Genomic DNA, 18,240 nt, shown 5'->3' with positions numbered 1-18,240 from the left:
GGCGATTCGACTTTTCCCTCCCCCCTCTCTAACCGACCCGCTGATTTTTATTTTTCTTTCTCTTGCTGACCTAAACATTATTCTGCCTGTTCCCGCCATTGGTGACCTTTTTGACAGCCCCACGTTCTTCCCATAATCATCCATCCATTTTGACTGCTTCCTGTCGCGCGCGCCCATTGATATCCACTTCCTACCTTCGTGGAGCTCCCGCGCCGTGCTTCCATACATACCTATACTCCGTGCCGTACCTGTCGAGCTTGCTTGTCCCGCCCCACCCAACATCGTCACTTTCTGTCGGCATACATACGCAGTAACCCATACACAAACAAAAACCCATCGATCACCACGAAAGTCATGGAGGTCGCAAATGGCACCACCGGCGCCGCAGCAGCCGCAAATGCTGGAGCGAACTCGGCGGCACCTCCTGCGAATGGCGGCGAAGCTGCGGCTGCTGCTGCTTCTTCAAGCGACTTCAAGCTCAAGTTCTGTACGGTGTGCGCGAGTAACCAAAATAGGTACGATACAACCAAGTCCCCTGGCCCGATTGTTTATCACGCGAGAGCAAATTCGAGCTTCTCCTTAACGTCATTACGGAACTGCCCGCATCCTCGCATCGTGTCCATGGCCCAAAGTCGAGCAAAACACATACTGACCACCCTCCGTCAAACAGATCAATGGTCTCCCACCTCCGCCTCGCCCAAGCAAACTACCCCGTAATCTCCTTCGGCACAGGCTCCCTCGTCCGCCTCCCCGGCCCCTCGATAACCCAGCCAAACGTCTACCAATTCAACAAGACCTCGTACGACTCCATCTTCAAAGAGCTCGAGTCCAAAGACACGCGCCTCTACCGCGCGAACGGCGTCCTCAACATGGTCGACCGCAACCGCCACGTCAAGTGGGGGCCCGAACGCTGGCAGGACTGGCAGGTCGGCATGCCGCGCCTCACCCACGCCGAGGACCGCGGCAGCGTCGGCGTCGAGGGCGGCGTCGTCGACGTCGTGATTACCTGCGAGGAGCGCTGCTGGGACGCCGTGATCGACGACCTCATGAACCGCGGGAGTCCGCTGAACAGGCCCGTCCACGTGATCAATGTCGATATCAAGGATAACCACGAGGAGGCCAGCGTCGGCGGGCGCGCGATTCTGGACCTGGCGAACGCGTTGAATGCCGCGGCGACCGAGGAGCGCGAGGCTGTCGGGGCGGCGGCGTTTGATGGCGGGAGCGCGGCGGGCAGGGCGAGCTTTGATGAGAGGGTCCCGGATATCTTGGCTGCGTGGCAGGATCGGTGGCCTCACTTGCCTGCTGTATGGACTCTTGCTTGGTTTTGAGAGTTGGCGGGAAAAGGGTGGAACCTTTCGGTGGCGTGTGTTTCCGTCTCCGCTTGAAAGCCGCGGGACCAAGAGGCGTCCTACAGTGACGAGAAGCTCCCGACTCAACAACTCAAGATGGCGAAGTGCGGATTGAAGGAGACGCTACAGTATCTACAGTACCTACAAACATTGTTTGTCCGGTACGGAAGGCGTACGGAGGCTCGGGAACACTTACCGCACGCCACCGGGATTCTAAATGAGAGCGGGCGCGGCTACGCCCATCAAGATCACAATCCCGATCCCGACGCACAGACGAGATCTCCGGAAAGTCATGGTTTAATCCACGCGAGAAGCTTGCGGTTGCGGCTCTTCGGTATCGATCGACACGGTTTCCCAGGCGGCCTCTTCATCACACGGCAAAAGGATGTACCATGCGAGCCCTGGGCACTTGAGCTCCAAAATGGGAAGCAGCTCGGGAGAAAGGGAACTAGAGCTTGCGATTCTATATTTAAACTAGACCTGACATGCCAATACCCCCATCAGACGAACAAGGTATATGGCAGTCATTGACGAGTTAGACGTGGGAACTGAGCATATCGTTCTCGCGTTACAACATGGAACGGAAGCCATAGCCGAGCTCGAAGAACAGAGGCGGCGAGAGAATCTTGGAAGATGCGGCTCCGCTAGCGAAGTTTAAGCCGGGCAAACTCACTTGGCCGTGTCAAAGGTGCGAATCATGAGAAAGGGAGACTGGAGGATCTCCAGCCGGGAAGGGAGCTTCAGGTTCGGGATAAGATACCCTCAACACACAGACAAACTACGAATGAATGACAACACTCCCCCAAAGACAAGCAAAACGATCCCTGAATCCTGATTATGGAGCGAATAAGCTGTGCCGAACTTGCCTTTGCCTTTTATTGTGCCAACAGTCGCGCAGAGGACCTGCAGACTACGACTGGGAGCCCCAAAAGCGCGAGAGTTCAATCAAACGCCCGCATGCCGTTACCGTTGGACCGTTGTTGGTGTCCCTTTAAGCTATCGATGCCGCGTTTCGGAGCTAGCCTTAGTCGAGGCAAGTTTCACGAAGCTTCGAGTTAACCCGTCATGGTGATGTGGGTGTGGGTGTGGGTGTGTGTGTGCTTTCGCTGGAACGTGACCGGGGCTCGATCCCTCCCATATCTTCAAGTTCCAACGGCGGCCCTGCAGCCCTTCCAACTCTGGGGGGCTTGACTATCCCGTAGTTAGTGTGTGTTCGGGATATGTGGTGGCCCGGGAGATCTGTGTGATTCAATAGACTATTATGCCACGGACCGTGAGGTTGCGTTGAACACACGGCCTTCTAGAAGCTTTTCGGGGTGGCCTCCTGGCAATAATACGCTGCACTATTGCTAACGCTCAGTGATGAACCGGACTTTAGTGATCTTCTCATCAGCTTGCGTCACTGCGCGTAGAACAGTAATCGGAATATCCTCCGGCTAGACGGCAGCAGTTGACTGTCGCCGCGGCGCACTGAGTTGCGCGCACAATGGCATTGTCATAACGAGGATAACTCTGTGCCCCAAACAGAATTTGTTCTCCGGTGTCACCAGATTCCAATCTCCAAGAAGGCTGTCCAGGCCTCGTCGTGCTGGGGAACTGGCAAAGCCTGTATCCGTAGATTGCAGGCGGATGAACCGGACAGCCCAGGGCTCGGAAGTCTTGGAGCGGTGGGGGTCGCGTACGCGAGCCCGCGTACCGTAAAGATCGTATCCGCGAATCCTCGTGTAGCTCAGCGAACACCCGGCGAAGCCATCTCAGCCCGTCGAATGTGCGATGGCATGGCCAAGCTTCATTCCCGTCTCAGGCCCTCAGGGTGGTCGGGTCGGGCAACGGGAGGGGTTTATGCGGTCTGAAGGTACCTTGCAATGTCACATGTCCCTCTTTGAGCCTCACCTCGTGGCCGGGTCTCTCCCACCCCGGAGCGCCTGGCTCGGGAGAGTGAGCACAAGATGCTGCCGGTACCGAATTAGGGTGTGTATTCAAATGTCGCCGTGAGCACGCGTGCGCTGGAAAGCACTGATGGCAGGATGATCGCGGCGCGGTAACGGTGCTGGGCAGCTGGCCTAAGAGTGGAGGCAGACACCTTCGAGATGGGTGCCAGATTGGGGATCTGGATCTATAGAGTAGAGGAATGGATCCCTCTTTGTGATTCCAAGAGAACTAGACCAGTCGAGACTCTGGTGAGCAGAGTGTTTGTCGAACCAAAGTAGGAAGTGCAGGGCGGGCAAGATGAGATGTAATCTTAGGCGCAATAAAACGTTGCATGGGGGCCGGCGAGGTTTACGCACCGGTTGTCCGGGCAGAAGAACCAGGTATGGGGAGAGAGGTAGCGGCGGCTGAACGGGACGCGTACAAGGCACATCCCGTTCTGGAAGTATGGGAGAGCGCTCATCAGCGAGCACCAAGCAACGGCATGTTGTCGCGATGGAACTGTTCCTGAACATGCATTCTTCCGTTGTGATTCATGGCTTTGCATCTCCCGATTGTCTGGCCACAGAAGCTGGTAAAGGCTGAGCCAAGAGTCTGGGGTTGTCAGAGACGTCCGCTTGCGTACGGATAACAGCGTAGGGCGGAATCTGAAGGGCAGAGACGGACGACAAGCAACGGTGACAGCTCGTCAAGGGGCTGCAGAGGCAAAGCTAATGCCTCGTCCTGCCGCGCTCGCCAGCCAGCGTGCCAGCATCCCGCGGCTTAGAAAGGACTCTAAGTACCTTGTTATCGAAGAAAGTTAATTCTTTCTAAGTCACAAGTACAAGAATACAGTTTTAATAAAATAATATAGTACTTATTTAGTACTTAAATTAAAATACTTTTTTAAGCTCGCTAAAAAAAAAAAATAATTATATTACTAATTACTTATTATCGAGGTTCGTAACGCTATAGCTTTAATTATAATAGCTTTATTTATAATAAGTAAAAAGTCTAATTATAAGTCTTTTAAAAGCCTCTCCTTAAGGGCTATAAGAGTTTTTAAGTTAAGTTAAAATGCTTATTAAGATATTAATAACTAAACTAACCCTACGATAATAGCTTTAATAGAGAAACTAAGAGACGAACTAAGAGATAACGCCAGAATCCTCGCCGACGTTGGGCACGATCTACGAAGGGTAGTAACGCGGCTACAGAGCATCGGCAACATGTCTCACGCGGCTTAGAAAGGACTCGTCTCGAAAAGGTAGGCGACTGTCGAGCTGGACCCGGCACCCCCTTGTGCAAGGATGCAAGCAAATCGCATCTCCACCATGCTTAAAATCTATCCATGTCAGTAAGGGCAGGGGAAGGAAGGGAGGGCAAGCCGCAAGGCACGTCTCTTGTCCGGATATACCCATGCCCAAAGCTCAGTGAGGCCCTTGTCGCGGTCTCCAATTCTTATCCCATTTCCCACAGACACTGCCACCGTCGAGTGACAGGCCGGGCCCTGGAGCAAATCCACCTTTGAATTTTGCTGCTAGCGCGCGCCAGGTGTGATGAACCAATGGGTAGTGGAAAGGCCGCGCCATCACGGCATGGGTAGAACACTTGCTCAGGGGTGATGGAGGCTGCATTGGCCCTGGAGATCTGGGCCTGCAGGGTTGCATGAATGAGGGCCGGTTCCTGAAAGTCCATTATCCGCAACAAAGAGAAGGAGGATGTCGACGTGAGGCGGACGGGATGGATGTGCCGATGGATTGACGGAATCAATGTGATAATGATGATGATGATGTAGGTAGGTAGAAGAGGATAGGATCATTTGAGGTACATGTCTCTCAATGCAGTATTCAATGTATCTTTCAGCTGAGAGACGTGGGAGGAGCCATGGACTGCAGACTGTTTTTCGGCAATAACAGCAATTGCCAGTGACAGGCAAGAGAGAAAGGAGCACTTCCTTGCCGCTGCCGAATGGGCGGTTCTAGGTAGGATTTGTGGATGAACCCGCGAATCATTCGCGGTCTACCGGGACGGTACGTACAACGTCAAAGTTGCAGTGGTTACCTCCAAAAGCTCAGTTTACTCTCCAGTCTGTATGGTAATTCCCTACGAAATACTGTGTAATAATGGGTATAAGTATCATCAGTGATGAACCGTTCCTGACCCTGATTCTGTGCTTGCCAATACCCGCGTAATGTGGTAGTGAAATCCACTTACCAAGTTACCCATCAAGACGCTGATGGCGCAGCAAGGTTGGGGCAATCTTGATGATGGGAATCAGGATTCTGCGTCTCTATAATTATCAGTAGGAAGCATTCGGATATTTCTCGTTTAGTCCTTGTTAGTCAGGGTCCAAGGTAGAATATCAGCACATTCATCTGTATGTCTTGAATCGTGCCGTGTCTTTGAATTTGTCTCGTGCAAAAGACCATTGTGTCTTATCCCCTTTGCAGACCTTTTCCAATCAGGCCGGACACCGATCTGCCAGCAACATTAACCAGTCCAGTTCAGTCTTGTAGAGATTCAGCTGGACCGGGGATGGATGGGGACTCGGAGGGACCTGCGGCGCGGGCATTCCAAGCTGGAAATGAACATGTAGGACGAGACTTTTAGCCCATGGCGATAGGCTTCTCTCTTCCGGTATCCACCAGGGTTAGCTTGTTTTGACCGATCTCTGGCTTTGTGGGAGCTGGCCGTCCATGTAACGGCACTTGCCTTATCTAACCTCGACTCGAGTCACTTGTGCAACTTTGGGTTGGTCTTTGGGCTGGTCTTTGAGGATGAGGCCCGACAACGGGGATAACTTTGGGCTCCTGTCTCTCCCTCCAACGGGGAAGAAGAAACAAGTGTTTGGTGCTTGGGATGGTCTGAGCTGGCTCCCTCCATCCGCTGGGACGCTGCCATTTCGAAGGTATCGCATCAGTAGCTGTGGTTGTACGTATGCTTTGGGCCACGGACGAATAGTTGGACGGTGTGATAACGTACGGACTCATCTACCGGTAAAGAAGCCCCTTACTCGGTACTATCACCACCATTATGCGTGGATCGTCCAGAAAAAGTCATCATTGCTGATGGGCGATGAAGTATGAACATGGACATTGGGGCAAGTGGCCCCCAACATGATCCCCGGAGGTGACCCAAAAGAGATTGATCATCGCACAACCACGGTGGAGAGTCGCAATATCATCATGGGCAATTTCGCAAGTACCACGCGATGCATTCTCCAGCCATGATGGGGTGTCTGATGCACCCAAGGGTACATATCTACAAGAGGGACAAGACATGACAACGGCGGGCTGTGTTCTCCAGCGTCATTTCCCCTCCTCCACCCCCCTTACCCCTTCCCGGCAGCGGCGCCCTTCCCCCTTCCACTAAGGTTGCCGTGCGTGCGTTCCTCTCTCTTCCTCCTCGAGATACCTGGGTGGTTGTAACTTGTATCTTCTAGCAAGTCCTTCCCTTTTACAGTACGGAGCAAGGTACTTGAGGTAGGTTCCCTCCAGCAACAGCGGACAGCGCTAAGGTGAGGACAAGCTCTAGCGCCCAGAGCAGTCCATTACCACTGCAAATGCTGCCCACAACCATTATCAGTGCGTTCAGTCCATTAAAGGTTCCTACCTACCCGCCACCTATGGTAAGGCAGGTACCTAAGCGACTCGCGGGTCCTCTACTTGTCTACTTGTATCTTTCCATAGCAACCACATCGCAAAAGTACACCACACAACGTAGGTAGTTCGTGGTCCAGATCCTCCCAAGTCCCCCCCCCCTCCCCCCAGTGCATCCCCCAAAATCCACTGGACTCACCCATCCACGCCCCTTTTTTTGCACCCAACCCCAAGGGCGGCAGGGCCCCAGCAGCTCCTCCTTCCGCTTCATCGATTGGTTCCATTGGTCGAGGCATCCCAGCCAGTCACCTCGACGTTTCATGCTTCACCACCTCCGTCGCGGATTCTGCTCTTGTTCTGCTTCTCTATCCGTACGTCGTTTGCCTTGCTGCATGCGCTCTGTTTTGCGTTGCTCTCGAGTTTCTGCTCTACTTTCAAGGTCGCCAGTTGCTCTTTCAACCTTTCTTCCCACACTACCTTACCATACCTTACCGATACCTTATTCTAATTCGCCTTGCGCTTTGTCTCTGCTGCAACCGCAACCGCAACTGCAACTGCACCTAGCCGCCCTTTGCATCTTGTCCCACGTCTTTTCTGCGGCATTTGCTTTTTCTCTGCATCCACCACCGTCAGAATATCCCCCTTTGACACGACATTTCATCCTCCCGCCCTGCCATGCCGTGTCGCATCCGCCGCCTGTCCACACATTGACGCTCGAAAGACAACGGATTGGAAGAAACAAGAACCCCTTTCTTCCTTTCCCACCCCTCTACCGCAATATCTCACTACCAGCCTGCGACACATTCCTCGACCGTCTCCAATACTTTCTTTATTCACCACCCCATCTCTTGAACCTGAACCTGAACCGCACGCAGTCCTGTTCGCACACCCGCCCAACCTCTAACCGGCATACTCCAAATAAAGAAAGCGAGAGAAAGGTTCTGCGACAATACGTATTTAGGTTGGCTTTTGGGTTTCCGCCTTGGTTTTGGGTACGAGCGTATACCTGATTGGATTAGCATTCTGTCCCACACGTCAGGCGAGTGTGTAGTACGAAGGAGGAGAAGAAAAACCGTTCAGCTGCTACTATCCCCGACCGAATTGAAAGACCCGACCCTCGAACTCGACCTCGACCTAGGCCTCCTTCTCGATTTCGATACTCCCTTTGTTCGCTGCGCCGCGTCTCTGTTCTTTCGACAGCCTGCCGCTCATCTACGCGCGAACATACTCCCCCTCAAAACTTGCCCAGGTCTACCATGAATGGTCGCAATGCGCCTCTCTCACCTGTCTCTCTAGGTGGAAGCGAGTGGTCTGTTGGCAAATACCCGAACATCAACGACGACCCGTACGCAAAAAACCGCGGCAACATCGTATCACCCCCGAATTCAGGAGGCTCCAACGGAGCCATGAATGGCAATTTCCCCCCCGGTCCCCGGAGCGCCGGCGGTCCCTCGCCGCCGCCCTCTGTCGGCCGATCCAGCAATGGCACCAATATGTATGCGAGGAGCGAGAGCGGACGAAGTATCCGCGAGGAGCAAGCCGAGGGCATACTGGGCGAGCATTACGTCGCTTTGAAAAACTACCTAAATGGCGGTTCAGGCGGGAAACCAACACCCCCGAATAAGGCCCGCGACAAGCTGTTGCGCCTATCGTCTGTCCAGTTTCTCGAACTCAGTACCGATGTCTTTGACGAACTTTTGCGGAGACAATCCCTCGGTCGCCGACCTTCGGGTCCTGGCGGTCAGGGGCCACCCCCTTACCTGATGCCCGAATCCAACTTCCATCCCAAACGCAACCAGGCCAGGCAAAAACTGTCATCCCTTGGGCCCCCGCGCTTTCGTGATCTTGCAACTGACGTCTTTTGCGAACTGGAGAGGAGGTTTCCCCGCTTTGCCGCTGGAGACATCCCTAGAGTGGGTAGCCCCGTATCGGTCCGCTCGCAGGCGACAGTCAACGGGAATGGCTATCCCAGGAGTCAAAGTCGGATGAGGCGGCCCTCAGACGCGAGCTCTATGAGAGGAGGACCACCACCGCCCGACCCTTACGGAGTGCCTCCATCACCTGGTATGCCTCCGAATGGCGACTACAACCGGCCGATGCAAAAACAATTTCAGAGCAATACAATCGTGCCGAATAAAAGTACAATGGTGGAAGAAGACGACGATGGCAGCCCGAACGAAGACGAGGAAGCTTTCGGCCTCGAACGAACCGCGACTAATCGTAGCAAGAGAAGCGAAGTCACGGAGCGGAGCGCGGTAGCATCAGAGGTGATCTTTACCCAAAATATTCTCGTATCGAGTGGAGACATTAACAACTATGACAGGCCGACAAGAAGCTTTTGGACGAATACCAGACTCAAGTCCGCGATCTGCGGGAAAAGCTTGACGTTATGGAGGATGCCATGAAGAAGAAGGACGACGAATTGAACAGCGTTCTGGATGGAGAAAGATCACGGTCAACAGCCGCGAATATGGAGAAGAAGGAATTTAGCGACCTGCGTCTTGGCCTGGAGAACAAGCTCGCCGAGGCTCAAGATCTTAACGCGTCGTTGAAGCAGGAGCTGGATCGCATGCGGGACGAACACGCTAACGAATCTCGGCAATTGAGAGACCAGATGGATGAGTTGCGCTTGTCTAGTGCGGCTGCAGGTGCAGCCAACTCTGGCAATGCAGATAGGGAGCTGCAAATGGAAAACCAGCAACTTCGCCAGTCTCTACAGGAGCAGCAACAGGTTACGGAAGAGGCTCGACGCGAGGCTCGGGAATTCCTCCGCGAAATGAAGATGCTTTCACAACAGAGCGGTTCAACTTGGCAGAAGCAGGAGGAGCTGGAGAAGACAATTGAGCAGCTGGAAGCAGAGGTTCGCGACTGGCGCAATCGCTACGCACGAACAAAGACACAACTTCGCAGCATGCGTGCCTCTTCACTGGGACTAACCGTCGAGCAAGATGCCTCAAAGTACATTAGAGAAAAGGGATTTGCACAGGATGGAGGCGCAGTTAAGGATGTCCACGTCACCAAATTCCAGATCGCCATCGACGAACTCCTCCAACGCGCGCGCGCGGAGAACCCGGACACCGTCATTGACGCTATGAAGCAAGTCGTTGTCAGCGTTCGCCGAATTACTAAGGATATCGACGAGGGTGTCGCTACCAACGAGGAGCTCGCGCAGCAGCGTTCCAAGCTCAAGGGCAAGATCTCTTCGACGGCCAACCACCTCATCACGACATCAAAGAACTTTGCCTCGTCAGCAGGCATCACGCCAGTTTCCCTCCTCGACGCCGCCGCCACTCACCTGGTTGCCGCTATTGTCGATCTCCTCCGAGTCGCAAAGATTCGATCCACGCCCGCTGGCGAACTCGAGGATGAGGATGACGGCACAATCACTCCCGTTGACTCGACCGGTTTCTTCTCCCCTAGAACGGCCTCGAGACAGGAGTCGATCATCCAGGAGTCTTTGCCGCCATTGGGACAGGCACCCGCACCTTTTCGTGGGCTTGGCGGTGGCCGAACCAGTATGGACTCCTCCGCTTACAGCCCCATCAACTCTCCTCGCCAGTCTGCGGACGCCTACAACCAAGCCCGGGGCGCCAATGGTATGAACGGTATGAACGGGATGGGTGGGTTCGCGGGCATGAACCAGAACGGGCCAGCCAATGGCTACGGTAACGCTATGCGACAACAGGACAATCGGGCTGAAGATCTCAAGATCTATCTCGAGGACCAGACCGCGATCTTGGTTCAAAACATCCAGAACCTGGTCGGCTCCATCCGAAGCGATGCCGCCATCAACCAGATTACATCCGAGATCAACGGCATCGTAGAGGTTGTCGACAAGGTCATTGGCGAAACCGAGGCATCTGGCAATGGCAGCATGATTACCAGACTTGTCGCTTGCCGGGACCGCCTTTTGGAAGCCAGCGATCGTGGTATGGACATTGACCGCGGCCAAGATGTCGGTGCCACCGGGCGCAACGATCGCGAGTGGAGGATGTGGACGCAGACCCTACCTCCCATTGCTTTCGAAATTGCTCGGGAGACCAAGGAGCTGGTCCAGCGCGTCGACCGAATGGTCAGCAATGGAGACGACGACTTCTCTTAAACTCGGTTTGAGGCCTAGAAAAGTTTCGAATCCAACTTTCCCCCCCAAAAGATGTGTATAATCTTGAAACGACAACACCACACAACCCTCTCCTTCATCACTGAAAGAGAGTTTTGATACCCCTGCTGTCCTCGGGGCGGCTTTGCTTGCATTTATGTGTTCTGCGAGTTTTGGGACGTTGACGACGATGACAACAAAAGAGAGGTCTACCTTTTTTTTTCTTCCTTGTTTTTCGTGTTTTGTCACTGAACGTATATACTATACACCCTTCCCACCTGTGGGACTTTTTTACTGGTCCCAAGCATGGGTTTTATAGAATGGGGGCTCGCTCGGTCTCTACAGCCTTGGGGCGTTTAATTTTGCTCGAGGAGTTTTGCACGCGAAGCATGAGAGAATGGAAATTCGAGGAGATTTTGACCGGAGGAGGTGGGTTTTCCTGTTGTTTTAACGTCACGCGAATGAAGTCGAAGAAAGAACTCGGAAAAGGAGGGTCCTTGGGAGACCTGCTAGGCTGCTGCTCGCCCAACACATACACTCCTGGCTATGTAATTCAGGATAGTGGGCGAGAGGGGAGAGGTTGTTGAGGACGTTTTCGATGAACAAAGATAGGATAGCCCCTTTCAAAGTATAGCTAATGCTAAAAGTGCCCCTTCGCGAGGCATGAAACCCAATCTTAAGATACACGTGCAGTCTATTAGTGAAGGATGTAGGTATGAGCATATGGGTGAAAGGTGCGGCGTCTTGGGCGGACCCCGAGGTTTTTTGGCTCTGAGTACGAGCAAAAAGGTTAATAGGTCTGGCACATGACACTCACTACGGTGCCACTATCGTCAAGCTGAGCAACGGCCTTCTCCACGTGGCGGACACCAGTGCGACGGCGGTGCGGACGAACCGGTGCGGGGAGGGCGCTATGCTTTGAGTTTCTCGTACTGTACAGAAGTCTGGAAACTGATTTTGCGGTGAGGTTTAAGAGGTAACTCCCCCCCTATGTTCTCCGAACATCTCGACACCAGTGGTTTCTGTTGTGACCGATGTGGAAGCTTGTTGTCTCGGACGGGGTTGTTGTTCGCGGAAGATCGGCCTGAATTCTGTGGTTGGTATGTTGGTTTTGGTTGGAGCCGCCGGCCGGGTTCATCCCTTGAAAGTGGGGGGAGTAATCCGAGGAGGAGAGGAAGTAAAGAGGGGCCGGGGAGAAGCTACCTAGCTTGCCTAGGTATGCTTGAACGACCGTTCTCTTTTCTTCCCCTGGAATGGAGAACTTACGAAAAGTTGCGAGCGAGTGCGAGCATGGATTATGTCGAGTGCCCCGCAGTCATGTGCTTTAAGCCTTTCTCCTCTTGCCGTCACTCCGTATCGTAAGATCACCAACCATGGCGTTCGATTAGTATATCGCGGATGGATGTTAGTAGGGCTGACATCTCGCCAAGGTTGGATGTAAGACCTGGCCAGGGGGGGTTGGGTCTGCTCTCGGTCTGGCTTGGCTCGTCTGTATCGGGGGTAGCACCCCGGCTTTCCTTTGTGCTGTTGGTTGCTTTCCTCTTCGCGTTGCGTGCGTACTGCTACTGCTGCAAGTGTCAGCTTACCTGTCCTTCACTCGTTCTGCCCATTAAGGAATCCGATCCTGATCCAGCGGGCCAATGGGCCTGGTTTCCCCCTCTTTTACATGGCTGGCTTACGACGGTCGCTGGAGCCATTGGGGAGCTCCAAACGCTGGACTCCGGCCCAGCCCTGACGTTTCTCTGCTGGGTAGCTGGTTTGGGCGATGAGTGAGACTCAGTGGTGGTCGTAGTATATGTTGTACAGGCGCGCTCATTGCCTTGTTTCGATTGCTTAAGCTTATTCATCGTTTTCCGAAAGCCCACTGAGATTCCGTGATGACATTCACAACATCTCGCGACTGTGATTACTGAACCATCTAGGACCCGACAACCACGGTCTCCGCTTGAAGCCACTTATACTTGCTGGACCCTGGATCTCGTCGATTCTCACCTTGTCCAAGAACCCGCGGATGGCCAACTGGACGTCGCTTCATTCGCCTCGGTAATACAAACCACATTCGCAATCCCAGCTGAGACTACTACCGCCGCCATGGATGTGTCGAAGAACGAGTTGCATCTCCTCGGCCTGCCCCTTGAAGTCCGCCTCCAGATATACGGCTGGGTCCACGTGGCACATCCAGTAGAGCACGCGCAGCTCGCGCCGTGGTATCCGAATCCAATACATAGTGCGTACTTCTTGAGGCCCGTCAACCCCCCCGGAGTGGAAACTGAGGATTGTGCCGTACCAGGGAAAATTGTGAAAGCCATCGGCCAACCTGCAGGAGAAGAGGACGATTCCGACAGAGACCAAAAGTCTGAAGAGCCATCGCTGCTATCACCGAACCGTCCAATCTCTGGTATCCCCTCGGCGCTCCTGGAGACCAATAGGCAAATTTACAACGAGTGCCGGTCCTACCCCTTCCACACGAACGAGTTCGTCTTTGTCAACTGGTTCTCCTCAGGACTTTGGGCTGCGCGGGCCTTCACGCGCGGTCTGCGGCCATGGCAGCGGGATGAGATGCGGTGGGCGAGGCTCGAGATGCTCGGGCGGGACTGTACGGGCCCAGCGCTGAAGGAGTGGATTGAGTTGTGTGAGCATTGGTCCTTCGGGCTGCGGGGGCTGAGGCTCAAGATCCTGATAGGAGGTGGGATATTCGAACCCACTGCCCCCTTTTCCGCGCTGAAGAACAATGCAGAGGCCCAGGCCATGGGGCTGGGCTCCAAGACGACACGGCCCAATCCCAGGCCAGAATGGATCGAGGAAGGGCTGCGAAAGCTGAGGGCGTTGAGAAGGCTGGAGGTCGAGCTTTCGGTGCTAGATTGGGGCGATGGGGAAAAGCTCGAGTGGTGTGCTGAGCTTGGAAAGATGCTCAACATCGGTAAGGAGGGGGAGGACAGCCTCGTCGTGGTGAGGTGTGTTGAGAAGCTCGAGGAGGATAATGGATCGAAAAGGCAAGTCTTTGATGGCACTGCGCAGTGTTGAGCTCCCTGCTGAGTATTACTCAAGCATAGACTGGGATATATGGCTTTCAGGGTGATGGCTGTTGGCTACTGACACTCAAAGTCCAAGCCACGAATGACGAAAGAGGAGAGAAGCTTTTGGTCCATGGGATGGAAAGACGAAGATGGAGTCGAATGAATAAGTGACCACGGGATGAAGCGCCTGGCGTTCTGGGGATGCAACTGGGAGTATGGCATCAGGCAATGTACAGTCCGGGTTATGGTCATTAGGAATGGGATCTCTATTGTTATGAATACCTCAGGCTCCTCCTGAAAAGGTGAATGAGGCAAGACCCAATATTCACTGTTCAAGACCAAAGGTAGGTGCTATTGTTTGCTCCTGCCGTCTTTCCATCTGAAGTTGACCCGGCCGGCCTCACCTTCTTCTTTCCTTGCCCACTTCGAAGAAAATCCAACTGCTCTTCTTTTTCTTCTTTTTCTCTCACCAAAGCAGCCAGTCGCCTGCTACCAAGAGATTCCTCTTCCCACTCCACCTCCCGCCCTTCCCCTTCTCTTGGACCCTCGGCTTTTCTCCTCAAGCATCATCTTCTTGTACGCATTGCCTACTTGCAATATTACACAATATCCTCACCTTACAGGATACCGTCCGCTCCTACTTGCGACTTTCAGGCGCTGCTCAGGTCGATTGACGACGAAGGAATTTCTTGTCAAGGCCATATTCCCTAGTACGACAAAAGTGGCATTCCTGGATATGAGAGGTCGCTAACAAGGTCACAGATTCCTGTGTTCTCGTCAAAGAGATCACATACATTCCCCTCAAAGAACATCGCGAGAACCTTACATTCACGTCAACTACTCACAAAATATCTGGTAAGTTGAAGCCAGAAGAAATCCTTAACTTTGAACAAATACTTACCATTTGAAGTGAAAATGAACGGTCACATTATGCGCGGTCGCTTCCATCCCCATTGCCCTGAGTTCAGCATTGACTATTCTACTGCTTGGTCTCCTGAGGTCCGCATTCCGGTTCTTATCCTCATCACTCTCTTCTTGATGTCGATGAACCCGACTGTCGCCGATATCATTAAGGGTACTGTTTGGATGGTTGTCAAGCCCATTGCCCTCCTCATTGGCTACTTATCTGTCGCCATCATCCGCATCCTGATCTTCCTCTTCATCGATGGACCCAAGATGATCACCATCCTCATCACCCCCGACAGACGCGACAGCGTCGACTTCCTTGGCATCGATGTTGAGAACAATACCAAGCTCAACGCCATCTGGAGCCGTCTCCACACCGAGGAGGAGTGGGTTCCCGGCGGTGTCTTCGACAAGAAGTACAAGCCGTTTCTCCCAGCCCGTAATATGAAAATGGCCGGCCCTCGTCAGAAGAAGGTCATGACCCGCGACCGTGGCCTGTCTTGCTAAATCAAGTTTGCTTGTGGGCGCATTGCCAAGTCGATGAACAAAGACTCTGTGGAGGAACTGGATCTTCTTTGGGAACCGGATCTACCGCTTGGGCCTTGTCATCGACTTCATTCGACCTGCCAACTATTCGACTGTTCAGCAGCAAAGCATTCACGGGGCTATGGGATACGATGGTTTGAATTTACGGCCATGGGGGTTTTCTATTGGGGAGATTCGGGATTTGGGTTGACCTCGCTATTCATGGGCGAGCCACTAGACCTATCATCTTGGATGTCTACTAGTCGCAGCTGATACTCGACCACGGATATTTGCAACGACGTCGGTGGACCTGCCCTGGATGATACGGATAGATTGGAGATTTCAAAATCGTCTCGGAGCCCGGAAAAGTTATAGAGAGAGATACCCACGGGCGTGCGAGCTGACGAGGCTCTAGACCGTTAGACGTTGGTCAAGGAAGGGCTCCTAATGACTCAGATGAGATAGAAAGGTAATCAGACCCTGATACATTGCAAACTGATTTCTTCTGTCGCGGCTCGGTGCGGTTCAATGTTTAGTTCGACTGGGATGAGTGATGTGACGTCGAAATGGACATCCACTCAGCGCGGAAAGGTCCCGCCAGTGTGCAAGGAACTGTTCGCGAGACATTGGCCAATCGGAGCAGGGCGGTCAGTGGCTCTCTGCAGTTCATCTACTTTCTGACTCTTTGACGTCTTGAACAACGAATGCTGTTCTGAGGTACTACACGCAGAATATACATTTAGCATTCCTCCTTCTTTCTGAAGTCTCCCATATCCATCTAATGGAGCCGGCGTACTCCTCGGTCGTTGAGTACAAGAGAGTCAATTGTACAGTTGAGCATCGAGTCGGCTCCTACCTATGTGCGGTTGCAACCCAACACGCTCAACTGCTTTTTGTTCCGCGAATATAACCCCGAAATTCTGAGTCAACTTTCAACCTAACCCGATGCCGAAGGCATGTTAGTACTTTTGGAGTATCTATCTCGCGAAATACGGATGGCTCCGCAACAAAACCCGGTCAAGCAGGGCCGCTAACCATGTGACTTCGCGCCAGTCTCGCTCCAAAAGCCTGTCTCGTCCCCCGAGCATCCGCCTCAGCCCGCCCCGCACTCCCCCCTCCCCTCTCCCACACCACCCCGGCCGTGACTCACGTCCCTCCTCCCAACCCCGGTCACCGCTGCAGCGCAAGTCGCAGCAATTAGTGTCCTTGCCTACTTTCGATATCGCGCTGAGACGCGTGTTGAGTTGTATTTCCCACCCCGACGTCGGGTTGTCTGTAGAGAGGAATCGGTGTCTGCGTAGATAGGCCGTAGTCGTTTTGCATGCGTTAGCTGTGTGTGTCATGTGGTTTTTGGGGGGGAGTCACTAGGTACATAAAAGACGGGAGGATTCCCCTTTCGGACGAACTTGATTGCTGACTCCTCACGCATCATCCTGAGGAATTGATTTCTCCTTACAACACTTACACGTGGGACTTTGGATCTACTCTCTTTTCCCTATTCTTATTCCATTTGAGTCTTGACTGGAAGCCGGCCTACCAGACGTCCTCGGTACCTGAAAGGATTGCCAACCTTCTAGTTGAGATCTCACTCGGCATTTGAAGGGACAATCTGACGTCACACTGCCGCTATCACTATTGACCCGCTCACGCATTACGGAGTACCTCAACTGTACTACGCAACTTTCAACTCCGACCTACCCAAGATGGACGCCCGATGCCAATGCGGAGCCGTGTCCTTCAAGACGCCGCTGCCGCAACCTCTCCGCCTCTATATATGCCACTGCGAAGAATGGCACGTTCAACAACTCTCATACTCTCCTTCGCCGATTAGTGGCCGCAGTCATGCTGACTTGAGCCGTTTTTGGTTTCTAGTAAAAGGCAAACGGGTTCCGCGTTCGGGACGTCTGCAATCTTCCCCAAATTTAAGCTACCAAAGGCTGATCTGATGGGTGTCTACGCGTGAGTATTATACACACGGAGCAGGAAGAGAAGAAAGGCGCACTCGTTCGAGCCGTAGGTGTGGGAGGGGGTTGTGAAGCGTGAGAGTGAGAGTGAGAGAGTTGCGAGTTGTGAAGGAAATATCGAAATCCTTACTGACTTATGAGCAAATAGGAGGCCAACTGCGTCCGGCGCCACGCTCTACTGGTGAGCAGACACCCTCCCTTACAGAAATCTGGGATCTATGAACTGACAGTTATGTGACAGCTACTTTTGCCGTAACTGCGGAACCAGACTAATCCACGCAACACCGGTATGTCCTTCCGTAACACCAGAAACAGGCTCCAAAAACGAACGCAGACTGAATGCTCGGCGACCACCTAGGATAAGAACGTCGTCTCCGTAAAGGGCGGCTGCATCGACGGCTTGGACTGGAAGACGGCCGTCCACATCTGGACCAAGAACGCCATGGTGCCGATCCCCGAAGGCGCGGAGAACCACAGCGAGGAAGCAGAGTATACCGACTACGGCGACCAGCAAGAGGCACTGGATCAGCCGACGGACCTGCGCGGGAGCGGAGGCACGCTGGCAGATGCGGTATCGGTTGACGGGCGGTGTGAGCTGAGCGGGACGACGCTGAAGGCCATTGTTCACTGATGTGAGCGATACGACTGGCGTATGTCACGTCGGACGAGCGCTGGGAATGATGTTTGCTTGTGTCTGGTCACTAGAGGTACTTTGGTTGGGACAATTAATAAGCTTGGGGGTGGTGTAGGTAGTATTAGTCGGTTCTATGATATCCCCCAAAATTGGAATACTATGAGAAAGAGTCATCTAAGCCGTAATGCCGTCAAAACATGGAAATTTAAAAGCCATCAATATGCCTGCTCTCTTCG

At 53.4% G+C, this 18,240-nt stretch overlaps 6 protein-coding genes across 6 annotated transcripts; 5 read left to right on the top strand and 1 right to left on the bottom strand.

Moving 5' to 3' along the window:
* Positions 1-354: 354 nt before the first annotated feature.
* On the top strand, positions 355-1,328 carry CABS01_14017 (RNA polymerase II subunit A domain phosphatase SSU72; the record flags this gene model as incomplete). Its single annotated transcript, XM_060547357.1, has 2 exons — positions 355-515; positions 671-1,328. The coding sequence occupies 2 exons, from the start codon at positions 355-357 to the stop codon at positions 1,326-1,328; spliced, it is 819 nt and encodes a 272-aa protein (XP_060393707.1).
* Positions 1,329-7,179: 5,851 nt separating this feature from the next.
* Positions 7,180-7,869, top strand: CABS01_14016 (uncharacterized protein; the record flags this gene model as incomplete). The annotated part of the gene is made up of 1 exon (XM_060547356.1): positions 7,180-7,869. One exon carries the CDS (start codon positions 7,180-7,182, stop codon positions 7,867-7,869), a length of 690 nt encoding a protein of 229 aa, XP_060393706.1.
* A 246-nt stretch (positions 7,870-8,115) lies between these two features.
* On the top strand, positions 8,116-10,961 carry CABS01_14015 (uncharacterized protein; the record flags this gene model as incomplete). The annotated part of the gene is made up of 2 exons (XM_060547355.1): positions 8,116-9,126; positions 9,183-10,961. 2 exons carry the CDS (start codon positions 8,116-8,118, stop codon positions 10,959-10,961), a joined length of 2,790 nt encoding a protein of 929 aa, XP_060393705.1.
* Positions 10,962-12,753: 1,792 nt separating this feature from the next.
* CABS01_14014 (uncharacterized protein) lies at positions 12,754-15,388 on the top strand (the record flags this gene model as incomplete). The annotated part of the gene is made up of 4 exons (XM_060547354.1): positions 12,754-12,758; positions 12,881-13,878; positions 14,738-14,830; positions 14,886-15,388. The coding sequence occupies 4 exons, from the start codon at positions 12,754-12,756 to the stop codon at positions 15,386-15,388; spliced, it is 1,599 nt and encodes a 532-aa protein (XP_060393704.1).
* A 1,215-nt stretch (positions 15,389-16,603) lies between these two features.
* CABS01_14013 (uncharacterized protein) lies at positions 16,604-16,729 on the bottom strand (the record flags this gene model as incomplete). The annotated part of the gene is made up of 1 exon (XM_060547353.1): positions 16,604-16,729. The coding sequence occupies one exon, from the start codon at positions 16,727-16,729 to the stop codon at positions 16,604-16,606; it is 126 nt and encodes a 41-aa protein (XP_060393703.1).
* A 622-nt stretch (positions 16,730-17,351) lies between these two features.
* CABS01_14012 (glutathione-dependent formaldehyde-activating enzyme) lies at positions 17,352-18,001 on the top strand (the record flags this gene model as incomplete). The annotated part of the gene is made up of 4 exons (XM_060547352.1): positions 17,352-17,365; positions 17,519-17,551; positions 17,612-17,657; positions 17,729-18,001. 4 exons carry the CDS (start codon positions 17,352-17,354, stop codon positions 17,999-18,001), a joined length of 366 nt encoding a protein of 121 aa, XP_060393702.1.
* Between the last annotated feature and the right edge of the window lie 239 nt (positions 18,002-18,240).

Source organism: Colletotrichum abscissum (assembly GCF_030869225.1).
Source record: "Colletotrichum abscissum strain IMI 504890 chromosome Unknown Scaffold_50.1, whole genome shotgun sequence".
NCBI lineage: Eukaryota > Fungi > Ascomycota > Sordariomycetes > Glomerellales > Glomerellaceae > Colletotrichum > Colletotrichum abscissum.
This window is presented reverse-complemented; position numbering and strand designations above follow the sequence as displayed.